At 46.4% G+C, this 15,996-nt stretch overlaps 1 protein-coding gene across 1 annotated transcript in view; it reads left to right on the top strand.

The window, feature by feature from the left end:
- Window positions 1-8,301: 8,301 nt before the first annotated feature.
- The window catches only part of SLC6A20 (solute carrier family 6 member 20), a 34,443-nt gene continuing 26,748 nt past the window's right edge, over window positions 8,302-15,996 (top strand). The window contains exon 1 of the mRNA XM_065398960.1: window positions 8,302-8,422. Coding sequence (XP_065255032.1) covers window positions 8,302-8,422 — 121 coding nt within the window. The remainder of the gene's footprint in view (window positions 8,423-15,996) is intronic.

The following is a 15,996-nucleotide window of genomic DNA, read 5'->3' as shown; positions in this document are numbered from 1 at the left end:
TGATTAAAAAAAATTAATTGCGATTAGTTGCACTGTTAAACAACACTAGAATACCATTTATTTTAAATATTTTTGGATGTTTACTACATTTTCAAATATATTAATTTCAATTACAACACATAATACAAAGTGTACAGTGCTCACTTTATTTTTGCTTACAAATATTTACACTATAAAAAATATTTTTCAATTCATGTCATACAAGTACTGTAGTGCAATCTCTTTATAATAAAAGTTGAACTTACAAATGTAGAATTATGTACACAAAAAAACCTGCATTCAAAAATAAAACTATGTAAAACTTTAGAGCCTACAAGTCCACTCAGTCCTACTTCTTGGTCAGCCAATCACTCAGGGTATGTCTACACTACGAGGGTATTTCGATTTCACTTAAATCGAATATGTGGAATCGATATTGCAAAGTCGAACTTGTGTGTCCACACTAAGGACAGTAATTCGACTTTGTGAGTCCACACTAACGGGGAAAGCGTCGACATTGGAAGCGGTGCACTGTGGGCAGCTATCCCACAGTTCCCGCAGTCCCCGCTGCCCATTGGAATTCTGGGTCGAGCCGCCAATGCCTTCTGGGTAAAAAAAAAGGGTCGAGGGTGCTTTTGGGTAATTGTCGTCATCCGTCTGTCACTACCGCCCTCCCTCCCTCCCTGAAAGCGCCGGCGGGAAATCAGTTCGCGCACTTTTCGGGTCAGTGACAGCGCGGACGCCACAGCACTGTGAGCATGGATCCCGCTGCGACCATCGCTGCAGTTGTGGCACTTGTGAACGCCTCGCAGGTTATCATCCACCTTTCCCAGAGGCAGATGCAGATAAACCAGGCGAGGAGGCTACGGCACCGCGGTGAGGGCCTGAACTCTGAGAGGGGCACAGACCTTTCACAAAGCACGGGACCCAGCTCCGAGGACATCATGGTGACAATGGGTCATGTGGATGTTGTGGAACGGCGATTCTGGGCACGGGAAACAAGCACGGACTGGTGGGACCGCATAGTGCTGCAGGTCTGGGACGAATCCCAGTGGCTGTGAAACTTTCGCATGCGGAAGGGGACTTTCATGGAACTTTGTGAGTTGCTGTCCCCTGCCCTGAAGCACAATGACACCCGGATGCGAGCAGCCCTGACTGTCCAGAAGCAAGTGGCCATAGCCCTCTGGAAGCTTGCAACGCCGGACAGCTACCGGTCTGTCGCGAACCAGTTTGGCGTGGGCAAATCTACCGTGGGGGTTGTTGTGATGCAAGTAGCCAACGCAATCGTCAAGGTACTGCTCTCAAAGGTAGTGACCCTGGGAAACGTGGAGGTCATCATAGATGGCTTCGCCGCGATGGGATTCCCAAACTGCGGTGGGGCTATAGATGGAACTCACATCCCTATCCTGGGACCGGACCACCAGGCCAGCCAGTACATCAACCGAAAGGGCTACTTTTCAATGGTGCTGCAAGCACTGGTGGACCACAGGGGACGTTTTACCAACATCAACGTTGGATGGCCGGGCAAGGTTCATGACGCTCGCGTCTTCAGGAACTCTGGTCTGTTTAGACGGCTGCAGGAAGGTATTTACTTCCCGGACCACAAAATAACTCTTGGGGATGTGGAGATGCCTACAGTGATCCTTGGGGACCCAGCCTACCCGCTAATGCCCTGGCTCATGAAGCCCTACACTGGCGCACTGGACACTGAAAAAGAACTCTTCAACTACCGGCTGAGCAAGTGCAGAATGGTGGTGGAGTGTGCTTTTGGACGTCTCAAGGGGAGATGGAGAAGCTTACTCACTCGCTGTGATCTCAGCGAAACCAATATCCCCATTGTTATAGCTGCTTGCTGTGTGCTCCACAATCTGTGTGAGAGCAAGGGGGAGACATTTATGGCGGGGTGGGAGGTTGAGGCAAATAGCCTGGCATCTGATTACGCCCAGCCAGACAGCCGGGCGATTAGAAGAGCCCAGCGGGACGCGCTGTGCATCCGGGAGGCTTTAAAAGCCAGGTTCCACAGTGAGCAGGGTAACCAGTGACTTTTAAGTTTCTGTACAGAGAAGCTGAACCTGCCCCCGTTTCTTTACCCAGTTAAGGATGACTATCCTCTCCAGTTACAGATCCCCTCCACCCCCTTCCAAAAAAATAAAATCAGTTTTACTTTTGTTATTGAACACCGTTGTCTTTAGTACTGTTTTCGCGGGAATCTTTGAAACCGGGGACGCAGACTGTGGTGGGGAGCGGGTGTAGTGTACTGATGCAAATGATCCTTCTAAACTCCAGGAATGACAGGATTCACAGTGGCGGACTGGTTGTTTCAACGGAGCCTGCCAGCCCTCCTGAGTGGGACTGCGTGTATGTGGGGGCTATGTGACTTTATGGCAGGGGGAGGAGGGTTACAGATCCCCTGCTGCGTGGCTCTGTGATCCAGGACAAGGACCGCTGCATAAGATCTCTAACTGCCCTCCCCCGCCACAAAGTCACAGAGCAACTAACCCCCCCCCGCCCCCCACAGAACATGAAAACCACCTCCCAGACTGACCAGGGTAAATAGTCACTGCACTGTGTATGTGCCCTGCTGCTGGACCTGCCCCCGCCTCTGTAGCCTGCTAAAGGTGACTGTCCTGTCCAATTACCAAGCCCCTTCCCCCCCTTCAGACAGACTCTCCCTCAAAAGAGCCTGACTGAAACAGTAATGAACAGAAACGTATTTTTTATTAACAACCAGACAGGAAACTGGGGGGTGAAAGTTGGACGGGGGCTTGGGTGAGGCGGCCAGGAAAGGACTTTTCAAATTTTGGGGAATGACAGCCTTCTGGTGCTTGAGCAGTCTGCAGGGGTGGAGTGAGAGTTTTCACGGACTCTTCCGCCCCTCCTTCTTTGGACTTTGGGCGAGGGGGGTATGGGACTTGGTGGCGGGGGAGGGCGGTTACTGATAGACTGCAGCGGGGCTCTGTCCTCCTGCCTCCGTTCCTGCAGAACATCAACAAGGCGCCGGAGCGTGTCCGTTTGCTCCCTCAGAAGTCCAAGCAGCGTTTGAGTCGCCTGCTGGTCTTCCTGCCGCCACCTCTCCTCACGTTCCATGTGTGTCCGGTGCATGTGGGACAAATTCTCCCTCCACTGGTTCTGCTGTGCTGCCTGGGCTCGGGAGCAGCCCATTAGTTCTGAGAACATGTCCTCTCGCGTCTTCTTCTTCCTCCGCCTAATGTGCGCTAGCCTCTGGGAGTGTGATGCCAGGCTGGGTTGGGAGACAGTTGCAGATGTGGCTGTGGGAATGAGGAAAAGGCAGTGAATTCCTCCGAAAGATAAATGTAGTTGTGAATCAAGAACATAGTCTTTCTCTGTGAACAAGACCTTGAACCACACCTATCACATGCGCACTCAGGACAAGGTCGAATTTTCGAACCTCGCCTTCAGTGCCTGGGCTTTTGCACTGCCAATCTGGGAAGCGGGGCAGGACACAGTACTCTCTGTAGCAGGCAAACATGGTAAGCCGTAGACTTGTGGCTGCTTAAAACTTTAGGAGTACCACTGGCCTCCTTTCACATTGAAAGCACTGCCAGTCTGTGCTGCCAGCAATCGGCCAAGCAGGAACTCTGGCCCTGTCCCACCCCCTCGCGGATGTGCCAGGGAAAGATCCCTGTATGCTGCCCCTCTCCCGCCCCCACCGCGTGGCTGTAAACCAGCGGTCACAGTTCTGTAAAGGAACTTGTTGCAAGCAGTCCCAATACTAACAGTCCCCTACCTAATTCAAAGCAGATCATCATGAGCGACATTACTCTCATGAGAATCCCGGACACCGAGATCCAACGGATGCTTCGAGAAAGCCTGCAGAGACCGGGGCCCTATGCCGCCATGCTATGCAAGGCACTGATCCCAGAGTATCTGCTTGTCTCCTGGCGCGGGAACGTCTCGTACTTCGGAGGACCAAGTAAAGCCGCTCTCCCCAGGAACCTGATGAACAGGCTATCCCATTACCTGCAGGAGAGCTTTGCGGAGATGTCCGTGGAGGACTACTGCTCTATCCCCGGACATATAGACCGGCTTTTCATATAGCTGCAGTAGCAGCGACAAAAGAGTGGAGCAGCTTGGGCAGCACAATCATGCACAACCGGACACTGTTTGATTTTTTTACAAATACATGTTACTGATTACTTAAGCGCCCAGGGGGAAGAAATCATGAATCAAAGATTGTTATTAGTATTAATATTCAAGTTTTGTACAAAATAAAGGTTTATATGTTTAAAGCACTTACCGCTTGATCCTTCCCCTGAATCTGTGTCCAGGTTACATGCTGGGGAGGGTTGGTAGGGGATCTCTGTAAGGGTGATGAAGAGCTCCTGGCTGTCGGGGAAATCAGCTTGGTAAGCGCTGTCGACTGCCTCATCCTCCTCATCTCCTTCCTCATCTTCCCCGTCCACTAACATGTCCGAGGAACCGGCCGTGGACAATATCCCATCCTCAGAGTCCACGGTCAGTGGTGGGGTAGTGGTGGCGGCCGCACCAAGGATGGAATGCAGTGCCTCGTAGAAACTGGATGTGTGGGGCCGGGATCCGGAGCGTCCGTTTGCCTGTTTGGTCTTCTGGTAGCCTTGTCTCAGCTCCTTGATTTTCACGCGGCACTGCGTTGCATCCCGGCTGTATCCTCTCTCTGCCATGGCTTTAGAGATCTTCTCATAGATCTTTGCATTCCGTCTTTTGGAGCGCAGCTCGGAAAGCACGGACTCCTCGCCCCACACAGCGATCAGATCCAAGACTTCCCGATCAGTCCATGCTGGGGCCCTCTTTCTATTCTGGGATTGCACGGCCATCTCTGCTGGAGAGCTCTGCATCGTTGCCAGTGCTGCTGAGCTCGCCACGCTGTCCAAACAGGAAATGAGATTCAAACTGCCCAGACAGGAAAAGGAATTCAAATTTTCCCGGGGCTTTTCCTGTGTGGCTGGTCAGAGCATCCGAGCTCGGACTGCTGTCCAGAGCGTCAACAGAGTGGTGCACTGTGGGATAGCTCCCGGAGCTATTACCGTCGATTTCCATCCACACCAAGCCTAATTCGATATGGCCATGTCGAATTTAGCGCTACTCCCCTTGTTGTGGAGGAGTACAGAAGTCGAATTTAAGAGCCCTCTATGTCGAACTAAATAGCCTCGTGGTGTGGACGGGTGCAGGGTTAATTTGATTTAACGGCGCTAAATTCGACATAAACGCCTAGTGTAGACCAGGCCTCAGACAAACAAGGTTGGTTACAATTTGCAGAAGATAATGCTGCCTGCTTCTTGTTTACAATGTCACTGGAAAGTGAGAACAGGCATTCGCATGGCACTGTTGTAGCTGGCGCTGCAAGATGTTTACGTGCCAAATGCGCTAAAGATTCATATGTCCCTTCATGCTTCAACCCAATTCCAGAGGCCATGCTTCCATGCTGATGATGGGTTCTGCTTGATAAGATCCAAAGCAGCGCGGACTGAAGCATGTTCATTTTCATCATCTGAGTCAGATGTCACCGCAGGTTGATTTTCTTTTTTGGTGGTTCGGGTTCTGTAGTTTCTCAGATTTTGGATGGCACTTCAGATTCTTAAACCTTGGGTCGAGCGCTGTAGCTATTTTTAGAAATCTCACATCAGTACCTTCTTTGCGTTTTGTCAAATCTGCTGTGAAAGTGTTCTTAAAACAAACGTACTGGGTCATCATCCGAGACTGCTATTTTTTTAACAAGCATCATCAGCATGGAAGCGTGTCCTCTGGAATGGTGGCCGAAGCATGAAGGGGCATATGAATGTTTAGCATAGCTGGCATGTAAATACCTTGCAACGCCAGCTACAAAAGTGCCATGTGAACGCCTGTTCTCACTTTCAGGTGACATTGTAAATAAGAAGCAGGCAGCTGTATCTCCCGTCAATGTAAACAAATTTGTTTGTCTTAGCGATTGGCAGAATAAGAAGTAGGACTGAGTGGACTTGTAGGCACTAAAGTTTTACATTGTTTTGTTTTTGAGTGCAGTTATGTAACCAAAAAAAAAAATCTGCATTTGTAAGTTACACTTTCACGATAAAGAGATTGCACTTCAGTACTTGTATGAGGTGAATTGAAAAATACTATTTCTTTTGTTTATCATTTTTACCGTACATATATTTGTAGTCAAAAATAATAATATAAAGTGAGCACTGTGCACTTTGTATTCTATGCTGTAATTGAAATCAATATTGAAAATGTAGAAAAACATCCAAAAATATGTAATAAATTTCAATTGGTATTCTATTGTTATAGGTGCGATTAATCGCAATTTTTTTTAGTTAATCGCATGAGTTAACTGTGATTAATTGACAGCCCTATTTAAAACATTTTCGGTAGACCTAAGGCCCAATTCACATTCTACAGCCCAGCCGTAAAAGTTGAGGATGCATCTAAAGCATCTAATTCTAAACAGATCAGAGAGAGCATTTCTGTGACCTTATGCCTCCATCAAACCTCAGAGCCCATGCCTTTACAGCATTGACAAATTCAAGTTTACTACAAGTTCAAGCTTTGTTTCCTGGGGAAACGTGATTGGTGGTGTTGGTCTGTGTAATGTGAGTGAGGGAGAACCCCCTATATATTTAAAACAATGCAGATGATAATATGCAATTTATGTTCTATAGTAATTGTAATTAACATTAGTATACAGTATATCTATATGGACCAAATTCTTGTCTCACCTCTGGCAGTGCAAAACAGCCCTAAAACTAGATTCACCTACTCCTTGAGGATTCACACACACCTGGGGGAATTCTCCAGCAGCGTAGAACTAACATACTGGCTCCGATACTGCCATCCCCGCTGACCCTCCACATAGGAAGCATGACAAAGAGAAAGGGGAAGAAACCAGGTGTATTCATCCTGCTGGCACCCCTGATGGCTGGAATAGCCTCTTGGGGCTCAGTGTAGCTAGTGCAAGATAGAGCTGCCCTCAGGATGGTGGAACTCATGCCATGGATCCAGTGCAGCTCAGCACCAGGATTTCGGGACCAGAGCTGTGGTCCCCAAAACCACTTTTGCCCCCACTCTGGTCTTGTGCTGTGTGCAGCTCCATCAGGCTGGAGGATCTGGTCCCTATCTAGCTAGCTAAAATCATCCAGATAGCTGCCTGTGGTCAGTTGAATCAAACAAATAAAAACATTATTTGGAGAACATTTATTTAACTTGCTCAAATCAATGGAAAATAAAATAAACACAGAACTATAAGAATAATCATAACTACACAGGGCCTGTTGCTGAGACAAAACTTTTAGAAGCGGGTGAAAGTTTAGCCTGTGAGAAAGAAGCCCAATCTTCACAGAGCTATGCTGATATACAGCGGCTGAGGATCTTGACCACAATTTTCAAGTACAGCTTACACTTGTGGGTTTTTTGCTTTTCTTATTTTAAATTCAAAGTATTTAAAATTGGGGGTAGATTTTTAGGGCTGATGACAGTCTTGGAGACCAAAGTCCTCTATTTAGCCACAGAGTAAGTACAGCAGAGATAGCAGCAAGGCAAGCTTTCTCATACTGCTTCACCCAAAACTCCACAGTCCTGACCTGAAGGGACCACGTTTAGACCGAAGACCATCTTTAGACACCTTTAGTCTCCACACCCATTCAGTCCTATTCATCTCAGCAAGAGGGCCAGCAGTTAGCAGCTTTTGTGATGTCGACTCTCTCCATTAGGAGACCACCTATCTGATTTCATATAGGCCACCAGACCTGAGTGACTGTAACCTGAGATATGTTAGGATAGGCATTTGCACATTTCAGTAAGGTCATCTCCACCTTGGAAGCTGACAAATGCGCGTATTTAAACAAACCCTGATTGTGTGGAGACCTCGCTCATTAATTAGTAAATACGAAATGGCCTACTCTCGCCTTGAGCCATGCACACTACTCCCAAAGGAACACATCACATGTTGGTGGCGAACCTTAAGGAATGAGGATTTTCCAGCTTTCCAAGTCATTTCAGCCATGTGCAGCTGAAAATGTTTTCTGATTTCAACATCAACCCAGCATTCAGCCAAATAAAAACCTAATTCAGATCCTTCCAATGCAAGTTGAAAGCTAAGCAACTGTTCACCCAAAGTGCCCATTTTATAGTTCTGTGTGTGTGTGCGTGTATCTATAATCTATTTACCAGCATTCCTACTTCACTATGTGCCTGTTAATAAGATTAGTAATTAAAAAGCTTGATAGCAATTGGCAAGCATACTCCCCTCTCAGTTGGGTTGGCTTTGAGTCTCAGGCAGGGCTTTGAAGAGCATCTGAAGGAGTGAAGTCAAGAACCCTCTGCTGAAATCTGTGCTTGAAAGTGCAAATGGAAAAACCCCGGCCATTATGGGACAATCCCTTACAGTTTATTTTTGCCTGCATTTCTTATGCAGTGGGGCTGGGAAATGTTTGGAGATTTCCATATTTGTGTCAGATGTACGGAGGAGGTAAGTGCAGTTTGTTTCTTGATTCCCTCTCAGAAGGGTACAGACGTGGAATGTTAAATATTTTTAAACCAAAAGTATGTCCATGTCAGTAACCCATCCATCTGATTGTTTTTTATATTCACTGGAGGGGGAGTTCTTTAGATTATATAGGCAAGAGACATAAAATGTATCAGCAGACCATCTCTAGCTACAGAGACGTTATACATCTTTATTTTATTTCACATTGCTTTCCATTGTGTCTCCCGTGTAATCCTTTTTCCTGAGTACCGCCCCAATTCAATACAATACTATTCCTTCCCAACTGAACTCTGAAAACACAAGGAGGAACACTGGTTTGTATAAGAGAGAAGGTTCCTATGGTGCTGATTTTTTAATTCCCCTGCTAAATTACTTTCAGGGCATCAGAAGCTGGTTCAGTTCCTTATAGATTTACATATTTGGATCCAAAAATGCTACTGAGAAGGGAAGAGATTTACATTGATTTAATTAAGGGATTAATAATAGCCATTCAAACTGCTGCTGTTAATGCAGTTCTGTTATATAAGGCTTAATTTTAAAGGGTTGATAACTTGGCTGCAAAGTTGCCTGGAAGTTGGCAGAAACTCCTTAGGCAACGGGATTGCTACAGCTAAAATCTCACAAGAGGCTTTGGAAATGTAGATTAAACTGGTTTTGGTTCAAAAAGAGTTCTCTGGCTGGGATGCTGTTTTTTTTCACCGGCTCCAAACTAAACAAAAAAATGTCAGAAATAGACATAAACCCAGAGTCAGTTGCTTTTCTGCACTTAGAAATCAAAGATCAGATTATTAGGTTAATTATCGAGAAAACTTACCACCAGTTCTAATAGGCAAATACCTATTATTGTGTAGGGCTGACTATGTGGTTGACACGCTGACTAGCCTTAAAGAAGCTCCAGTAAGGTTCCTAGGACAGTTCTATTCAGTTTCTTTATGCTGCATCCATCGCCGTAGTACCTGAATCCCTAGCACCTGTCACATGTGGTTCTTTCCGCCCTTCACCCATTTTCTTCCCAGGAGAAAAACTGTTTGCACATTTTTAAACTCTTTTTTTAACTTTGGTTCAAACACAAGTTTTAAACCCACTTGCACGAGGCACTCAATGTGTGCTGGGAGCTGGAGCAATTGTTTAAATTAATTTCTAGATAGATTAGATTAGATATGCCATAAGGGCCAGGTCCAAAGCTTTCTGAAATCAGTGGGATTCTTTCCATTTATTTCAATGGGCTTTGGATCAGGGCCTAACTTAGCATTTAGATACTGCAAGTGGTTGATGCTATATAGAAACGTAAACTAGGATATATTAGCTAGAGAGATGATCTATAATTCCTGCTAGATTCTCAATTACAAATGTTTCAGAAGGCTACCATCTTCCTCCTTGAAAGTGATGCCAGAACATTGCCTTTTAATATTTTTTTAAAATTTAATTGCACATTATGTACACATTTATAAATTGTGTCTAACCCATTGCAGACAATTTTCCTGTCCGCCCAGCAGAGATGTTCTAAAGGGCAGTTAGACTCAAGTATGAGGCTTTTTACTCTACTGTAACAAGATTAGCTTTCTAAGTTTCTCTTATCGAGCCCTGCAGCTGTAAATCTTTATAGCACACACAAGTGTACCTTTGATCAATGCCTCCAGCCCAAAGAGAAAAAAAAACCACCACCCAACAACATGGATTTTCTGCAAAGTATGGTTTTCAGGGACCTAAATGAACAGCCTTATAACTTCAGCTGACTGCTGCATTTTCCCCCATTAGTATTATTGTGTAGGGCTGACTATGTGGTTGACACGCTGAAACACAAAAATAAAATCATTCCCTGCCCTGAAGAGCATAGTCTAAAAGTTCTTACCACAGGTATCTATACGATACAATAGCCGTCCAAACTTTAAAACCGATTATCTTCCTTCTTGTAAATGTATTCACTGCCTATCCTCTCTTTTATCCAGAGGGCTTGAACTGGGCAACACAGATATGAACCAGTTCTTTCTAGAGAGCATCACAGTTATTGTTCTGTGGTTTGAATAACATATCAGTTAAGATGCCTATTAACTTTTAAGACAGTTCTTTGGCAGCTAACCCATGTATAAATGAGATTATCAAATTAAAGATACAGTGGAACTTGTTTATAGTGAACTCAGATATAGGGACAGTCATACTTAATAGATACAGACCCAAGACACAGAGGGGCAGAGCCTCATTTGGAACAAATCATCCAAGCACCATTGACTTTAATGAAGCGATGCTGATTTACATCTGCTGATGAGCTGGCCCAAGGTTTAACTTTGAATCCAGAACTGAGCTGCCCCAGAGTTCATAAGGTGTTTGGATCTGGGATCTTGGTTCAGCTCATTCTAAAGAGAGGGGCTGGATGCAAAGTTTGGATCCAAACATGACCAAAGTTGGGGGGGGGTGTTTGGATCTGGGCTTTTGGTTCTGCCCCAGCTCTCGTTCGTTGTGAAGTAGAATAAAAGTCCCTAATTATTTCACTGTGTTACAACATGGCAAAGTGCAAATCCAGATATAGTGAAGCTGTCTGGTGAAAAAAAGGACTTCACAAAGGGTCTGATCCTGATCCCCTTGAAGTCAACAGCAAAACTCCCAGGGGGTTCACTGGGGTTTGATTGGGTGTTATAAAAGGTCCCCACTGAATATGTAAGGACTGTTAAGTCTCTGATAACTCCCTAGTTTGAAAGGGAGTTATCTAACATAAGAGGCAAACAAAGGGGTTGTTAATAAAAGCATAGCCAGGAGGTATAAAATTAATTCCCTGAATAATACGGATTATTGCTCAGTGTTCATTTCAACCTCTTTGCAAGTAACTGAGCAGAGCCCATTGCAAGGAATGTTAATGCTGGAGATTAAATTCCAAATAATAGATATTTACGTAAATATTTTGGCTTGCTGTTAAAACCAGGAAAGGCTACTCAAAATCTGTTTTTGACTTAGTCAGCAGGTCTTTCTGAGGTGATCTCAAAGTCAAAGGCAGGGGCTTTTTCCAGGAGAAACCTGCAGTGGGGGACACCCCATTCAAGTACCATATGGTACTGTTGAGCCACCCCATTATAATAGAATCTCTCTGTTCCTCCCCCTCTTTGCCCTCTGCAAGGAACCAAGACTGCCTGTCTTTCCGTCTGTCTTCCCCTTTGCAAAGACCTTGTCTGTTTCACACACAAAGCAGGAGTGAGCACATCAATATTTCCTCTCTGATGATCTATAAATGCCCAAGTGCAATTTATAGTGTTAGGTTGGATCCAGGGAACTTGATCCAGCCTGCAAGTTTACATACTCACCTCGCCCCCATTAGTTACAATTAAGAACTGGGGTGAATCAGGAATCTTTACCATGCCAATCCTAAACAAAGGCATTCAAAGCTGACTTGGGTAAAAGTGTGTAAGAGTGAGCGACTCCAGATAAGGAACTTTAGCGCTTCTGGTTTCAACCAAAACCCAATTAACAGGTGTAGCCTAATTCTTTAAACATCCAAGCCTTGCTGAGATATCCTTTTGTACCCCGTTTTTTGCAGGGTAGGCTCAGCTATCTCAGTGGAACTTTGCTGGTCAGCAGCTCACACTTGTAAGTGCATCTTCCCCCTGCTACTGCTTCTTCTGGTGCTGCACAGGTCACATCCTGTGCGGGGCTGAGCTCTGCCAATTCCCACAGATTTTAATGGGAGTTGAGGGTGCTCAGCATCTCTCAGACAATGTGATTCAAGAAACTAAGCAAGGCTTTGTCAGCAAAATAAGATACCAATCAATGTAAGATTCACATTATGTTGGGTTATGATGGGGAGAAGGAAACTGACCAAACTGGGGGTAGTATGGAATGTGGAAGGGTATGTGCAGACAGCCATTCCAGCAAGTTCCAGTTCCAACCACTGTTCTGAGGTCTAACCTGCATCATAAACACTGCCACACTCGCACCTTCCTAGTCCTACCGGCTGAGGTCACTTTTATTCTAGCTTCCATCACTCCCAAATTCAGTATAACATCAATTAGTGATTTCTTCCGGTGGCTTCCCCTATTGTCTTTCTGGGATTGTAAGGAAAGAACTTCATCTGATTCAGGTAAATGCACACCAAAGATGTTTCCGCCTGTTCCCCCATCTATAATACCTAAAGCTTCTCTTCCGTTGTCAGTGTAATTATGTTCCTGATGTTCATAGCTCATACAGGGAAAGTAATTTATTTAATGACACATGATTGCCACCTCAAAACCAATATGCAGAGGTATCACATGCTAACTTTATTTGCAGGCTAGGACGGTGATGCATCAGACATCTGATGATGCCAGTAACTCTTTGATACACTTAAAGGCATGACTATAGGTCTTGGAGAGATCACCACCACTCTTTCCCCTTACATACAGTGGTTGGATAAACAGAGTTTGGCTCAGCATGCAGTGATGATTCCACAGTAGCTTTAAAATCTCTACAGCGCCGCACAGAACCAAATTATTTTACTAGCAGGACAGTTAGAGTTACCAACTCAGAGTACTTGAAAACAATAGGACTTATAGTACCAATAGCTACACAAATTGTCTTCAGTGTTGGGTCTGAGAGCATACAGGCAAACTATGCACTTGGCAAAATTTTGGCTAATTACCTTGCTCTTTAATCTGATGCTTTTTCTAATACCCATTACCTCGTTGAACAGAGTAACATACTATGGGCCTGATCCAAAGCCCATTCAAGTCAACAGGCAAGACTCCTTTTAACGTCAGTGGACTTTGGATCAGGCCCTATAACAATAAAAACATGTAATACTTCAGCAACATCCACTACAGTTTTGTTCTTTGATCGCTTGCCAGTTTTCACAATTTTTTGAGCCTTCTTTCCCCTGGAGCGTATGATATCCCCTTGCCCCCTTAATCACATACATCAGCAGTAATGGTGACTGCACATACAGTGACACAGTATCTTGTTAGTCTTTCAGAACGCAGGGCTGGATTTAAGAATTAGGGCCCAGAAGGCAAATGAACTGGGGGGGGGGGTGTGCAAAGGTACAGCCTGGCACGAAGTTTAAGCGGTTTCCTTGGGGGCAGGGAATAGCAGCAGCGCAGGAGCTGGAAATCAGAACCATGGGTTAGAACTGGAGGGTGAGCTTGAGAGGAGAGCGTGATGCAGGGGTGGAGGTGGTAGACCAGGGCTGGACTGGAGGATGCAGGCCAACCATGTAATGTCCTTTTGGCGGCTCACAAAATCCAGCACCCCTGGGTTTAACGGAATTTACGTGTAGAAAGAGAATCCAACCCATTTTGTGGGTATTTGGGGATTAGACTTTCTGTAGTTAATTTAAAAATCAAACATTGCCTTGGTTTTGTGCTTCTTTTTCTTTCACTTTCCCCACCCCTCCATCCCCACCCCTAGTTTTCTCCTACAGTATCTTGGTGTTTCTTGTCCTCTATTTCACTGTTTCTCCTTCTTTTTCATTTTTCTGCGGTGTTACCCGCCCTTTCCTTTATTTCCTTCTTCCTCGCCCACCTTTTTCTCTGTGTTCTGCCCACTCCCTTCTGACTCAGGTCCTTTCAGTTTCTCTCCTCCCCCATGTCCTCGCTGCCAGAACACCAGAGCCAAACCCAGCCCGAACTATGGTGAGAGACCAGTTCCATAGCTCGAGCCTTTCCATTGTAGTGGGGCTTCGCTGTAATTTAAGAGCTACTTAAATGGTCTTTGGATTTTCTTTTTAGGGTCAATACATGCGGAGCTATCTGTCTCTAATCTCACTGCATTAGTCACAAATGTGCCTTCTGTTCAAGACATCAGAATGGACAAATCAGTTAAGACAGAAGCAAGAATTCACCCCGTGGCAGCTAATTGTCTGTCCCCTTTGCCAGCAATATAGCTAGTACATGGCTGTTCTCCTGTGAGAGGCCATAATGCTTTAATTTTGCTCTGTGCACAGGGCCCCCTTAGCTGTGTCTATGGAACTGGATTGGCCAGTCTTCCTTCCGTCCAGGTCTGTGCAGTAGGACAAACCAAGAAGCACAGTTTCCTATGGGCTATTGTCGTTGCTCTGTGTGCATGTCCTCCAGGCATCCGATCCCCTGCTGAGGCACTAGGGGGTAGCTGCAGTACAGCTACCGGGAGGCATTGTGTTAGGTATGGATGTGCAAACTTGGCTGGCACATGGTTGTGTTGTGAAAAAAGTTGTGGCGTACACACAAGTTAGCCATGGGCAGATCCACAGATCTTGCTGCAAACTTTCAGATCCCTAGTGACTTCAGTAGAGCTATAGCAATTTACACTAGCTGAGGCTCTGTCCCCATGTGGTTTTTGAACCAGGTCAGAGTGGTGGCACAACCTACTTATGAAAACACAGTTACATTTATTATGTAGATAGGCCCTCAGCCACACTATCCTTTGTGGAGACGAGGGTTTTTCCTTACCCCTCTTCAGTGCTGCACTCCTTGGCCTTTTAAGAGAGACGCACACATGTGAAATAAACCTCTCCCCCTCATCACCTCTCTCATTACCCTTTAACAGCTTGGGTAGCAATTAGTTACACTTTAATAGCTGTAGTCTTGTATACTGCTCAAAGTGAACAACTGTGACATTCTCTCATTGGTCAGCCCTAGACTAGGAAATGTTTAGCAAAAAATCCCAGGGTTGCCAAGTATCAGTAAAAAATGCCCTAGTGTAGACAAGGCCACACAGTGGTGTATCGTGATTGTTCTGCTGAACTGGAGACTGGGCCTGGTGCTGAGATGTGGCTTGAGTCTAAATCAGGGGTGGGCAAACTATGGCCCGTGGGCTGCATCCGGCCCACCAGCCATTTTAATCCGGCCCTCGAGCTCATGCTGGGGAGTGGGGTCTTGGCTTTTCCCCGCTCTGGCACTCCAGCTGGGGAGCAGGGTCAGGGGCCACTCCTGGAAGCAGCGACATGTCCCCCCTCCAACTTCTATGCGTAGGGCCAGCCAGGGGGCTCGGCTCTGCACACTGCCCCCACCCCAAGCGCCGCAGCCAATGGGAGCTGCAGGTGCGGCACCTGCAGACGGGGCAGCACGCAGCAGAGCCGCCTGGCCGGGCCTCTGAATAGGAGCCGGAGGGGGGACATGCCACTGCTTCCAGGAGCCACTTGAGATAAGCGTCGCCCAGAGCCTGCACCCCTGAGCCACCCCCTCTGTGCCCCAACCCCCTGCCCTGATCCCCCTCCTGCCCTCCGAACCCCTCAGTCCAAGCCTGGAGCACTCTCCTGCACCCCAAACCCCTCATCCCCAGCCCCATCCCAGAGCCTGCACCCCCAACCAGAACCCTCACCTCTCCCCGGTGCCCCCACTCCCTGCTCCAGTCCTGATCCCCCTCCTGCCCTCCGAACCCCTCGGTCCCAGCACCCTCCTACACCCCAAACCCCATGAGCATTCATGGCCCACCATACAATTTCCTTACCCAGATGTGGCCCTCTGGCCAAAAAGTTTGCCCACTCCGGTCTAGATAGTCTCACGTTTGCAACATGCTTTATTGGTGTAGCACCCTCATATTGCTGCTGGCTGGCATCATCACTGAGGTATAAAAAATTTGTCTGCTCAAGTCAGCCTAAGACGACTCTTCCACCTCTT

Source organism: Emys orbicularis, chromosome 2 (genome assembly GCF_028017835.1).
Source record: "Emys orbicularis isolate rEmyOrb1 chromosome 2, rEmyOrb1.hap1, whole genome shotgun sequence".
Lineage (NCBI taxonomy): Eukaryota > Metazoa > Chordata > Testudines > Emydidae > Emys > Emys orbicularis.
Note: the sequence above shows the minus strand (reverse complement) of the source record. Positions and strands in the feature narration are given on the sequence as shown.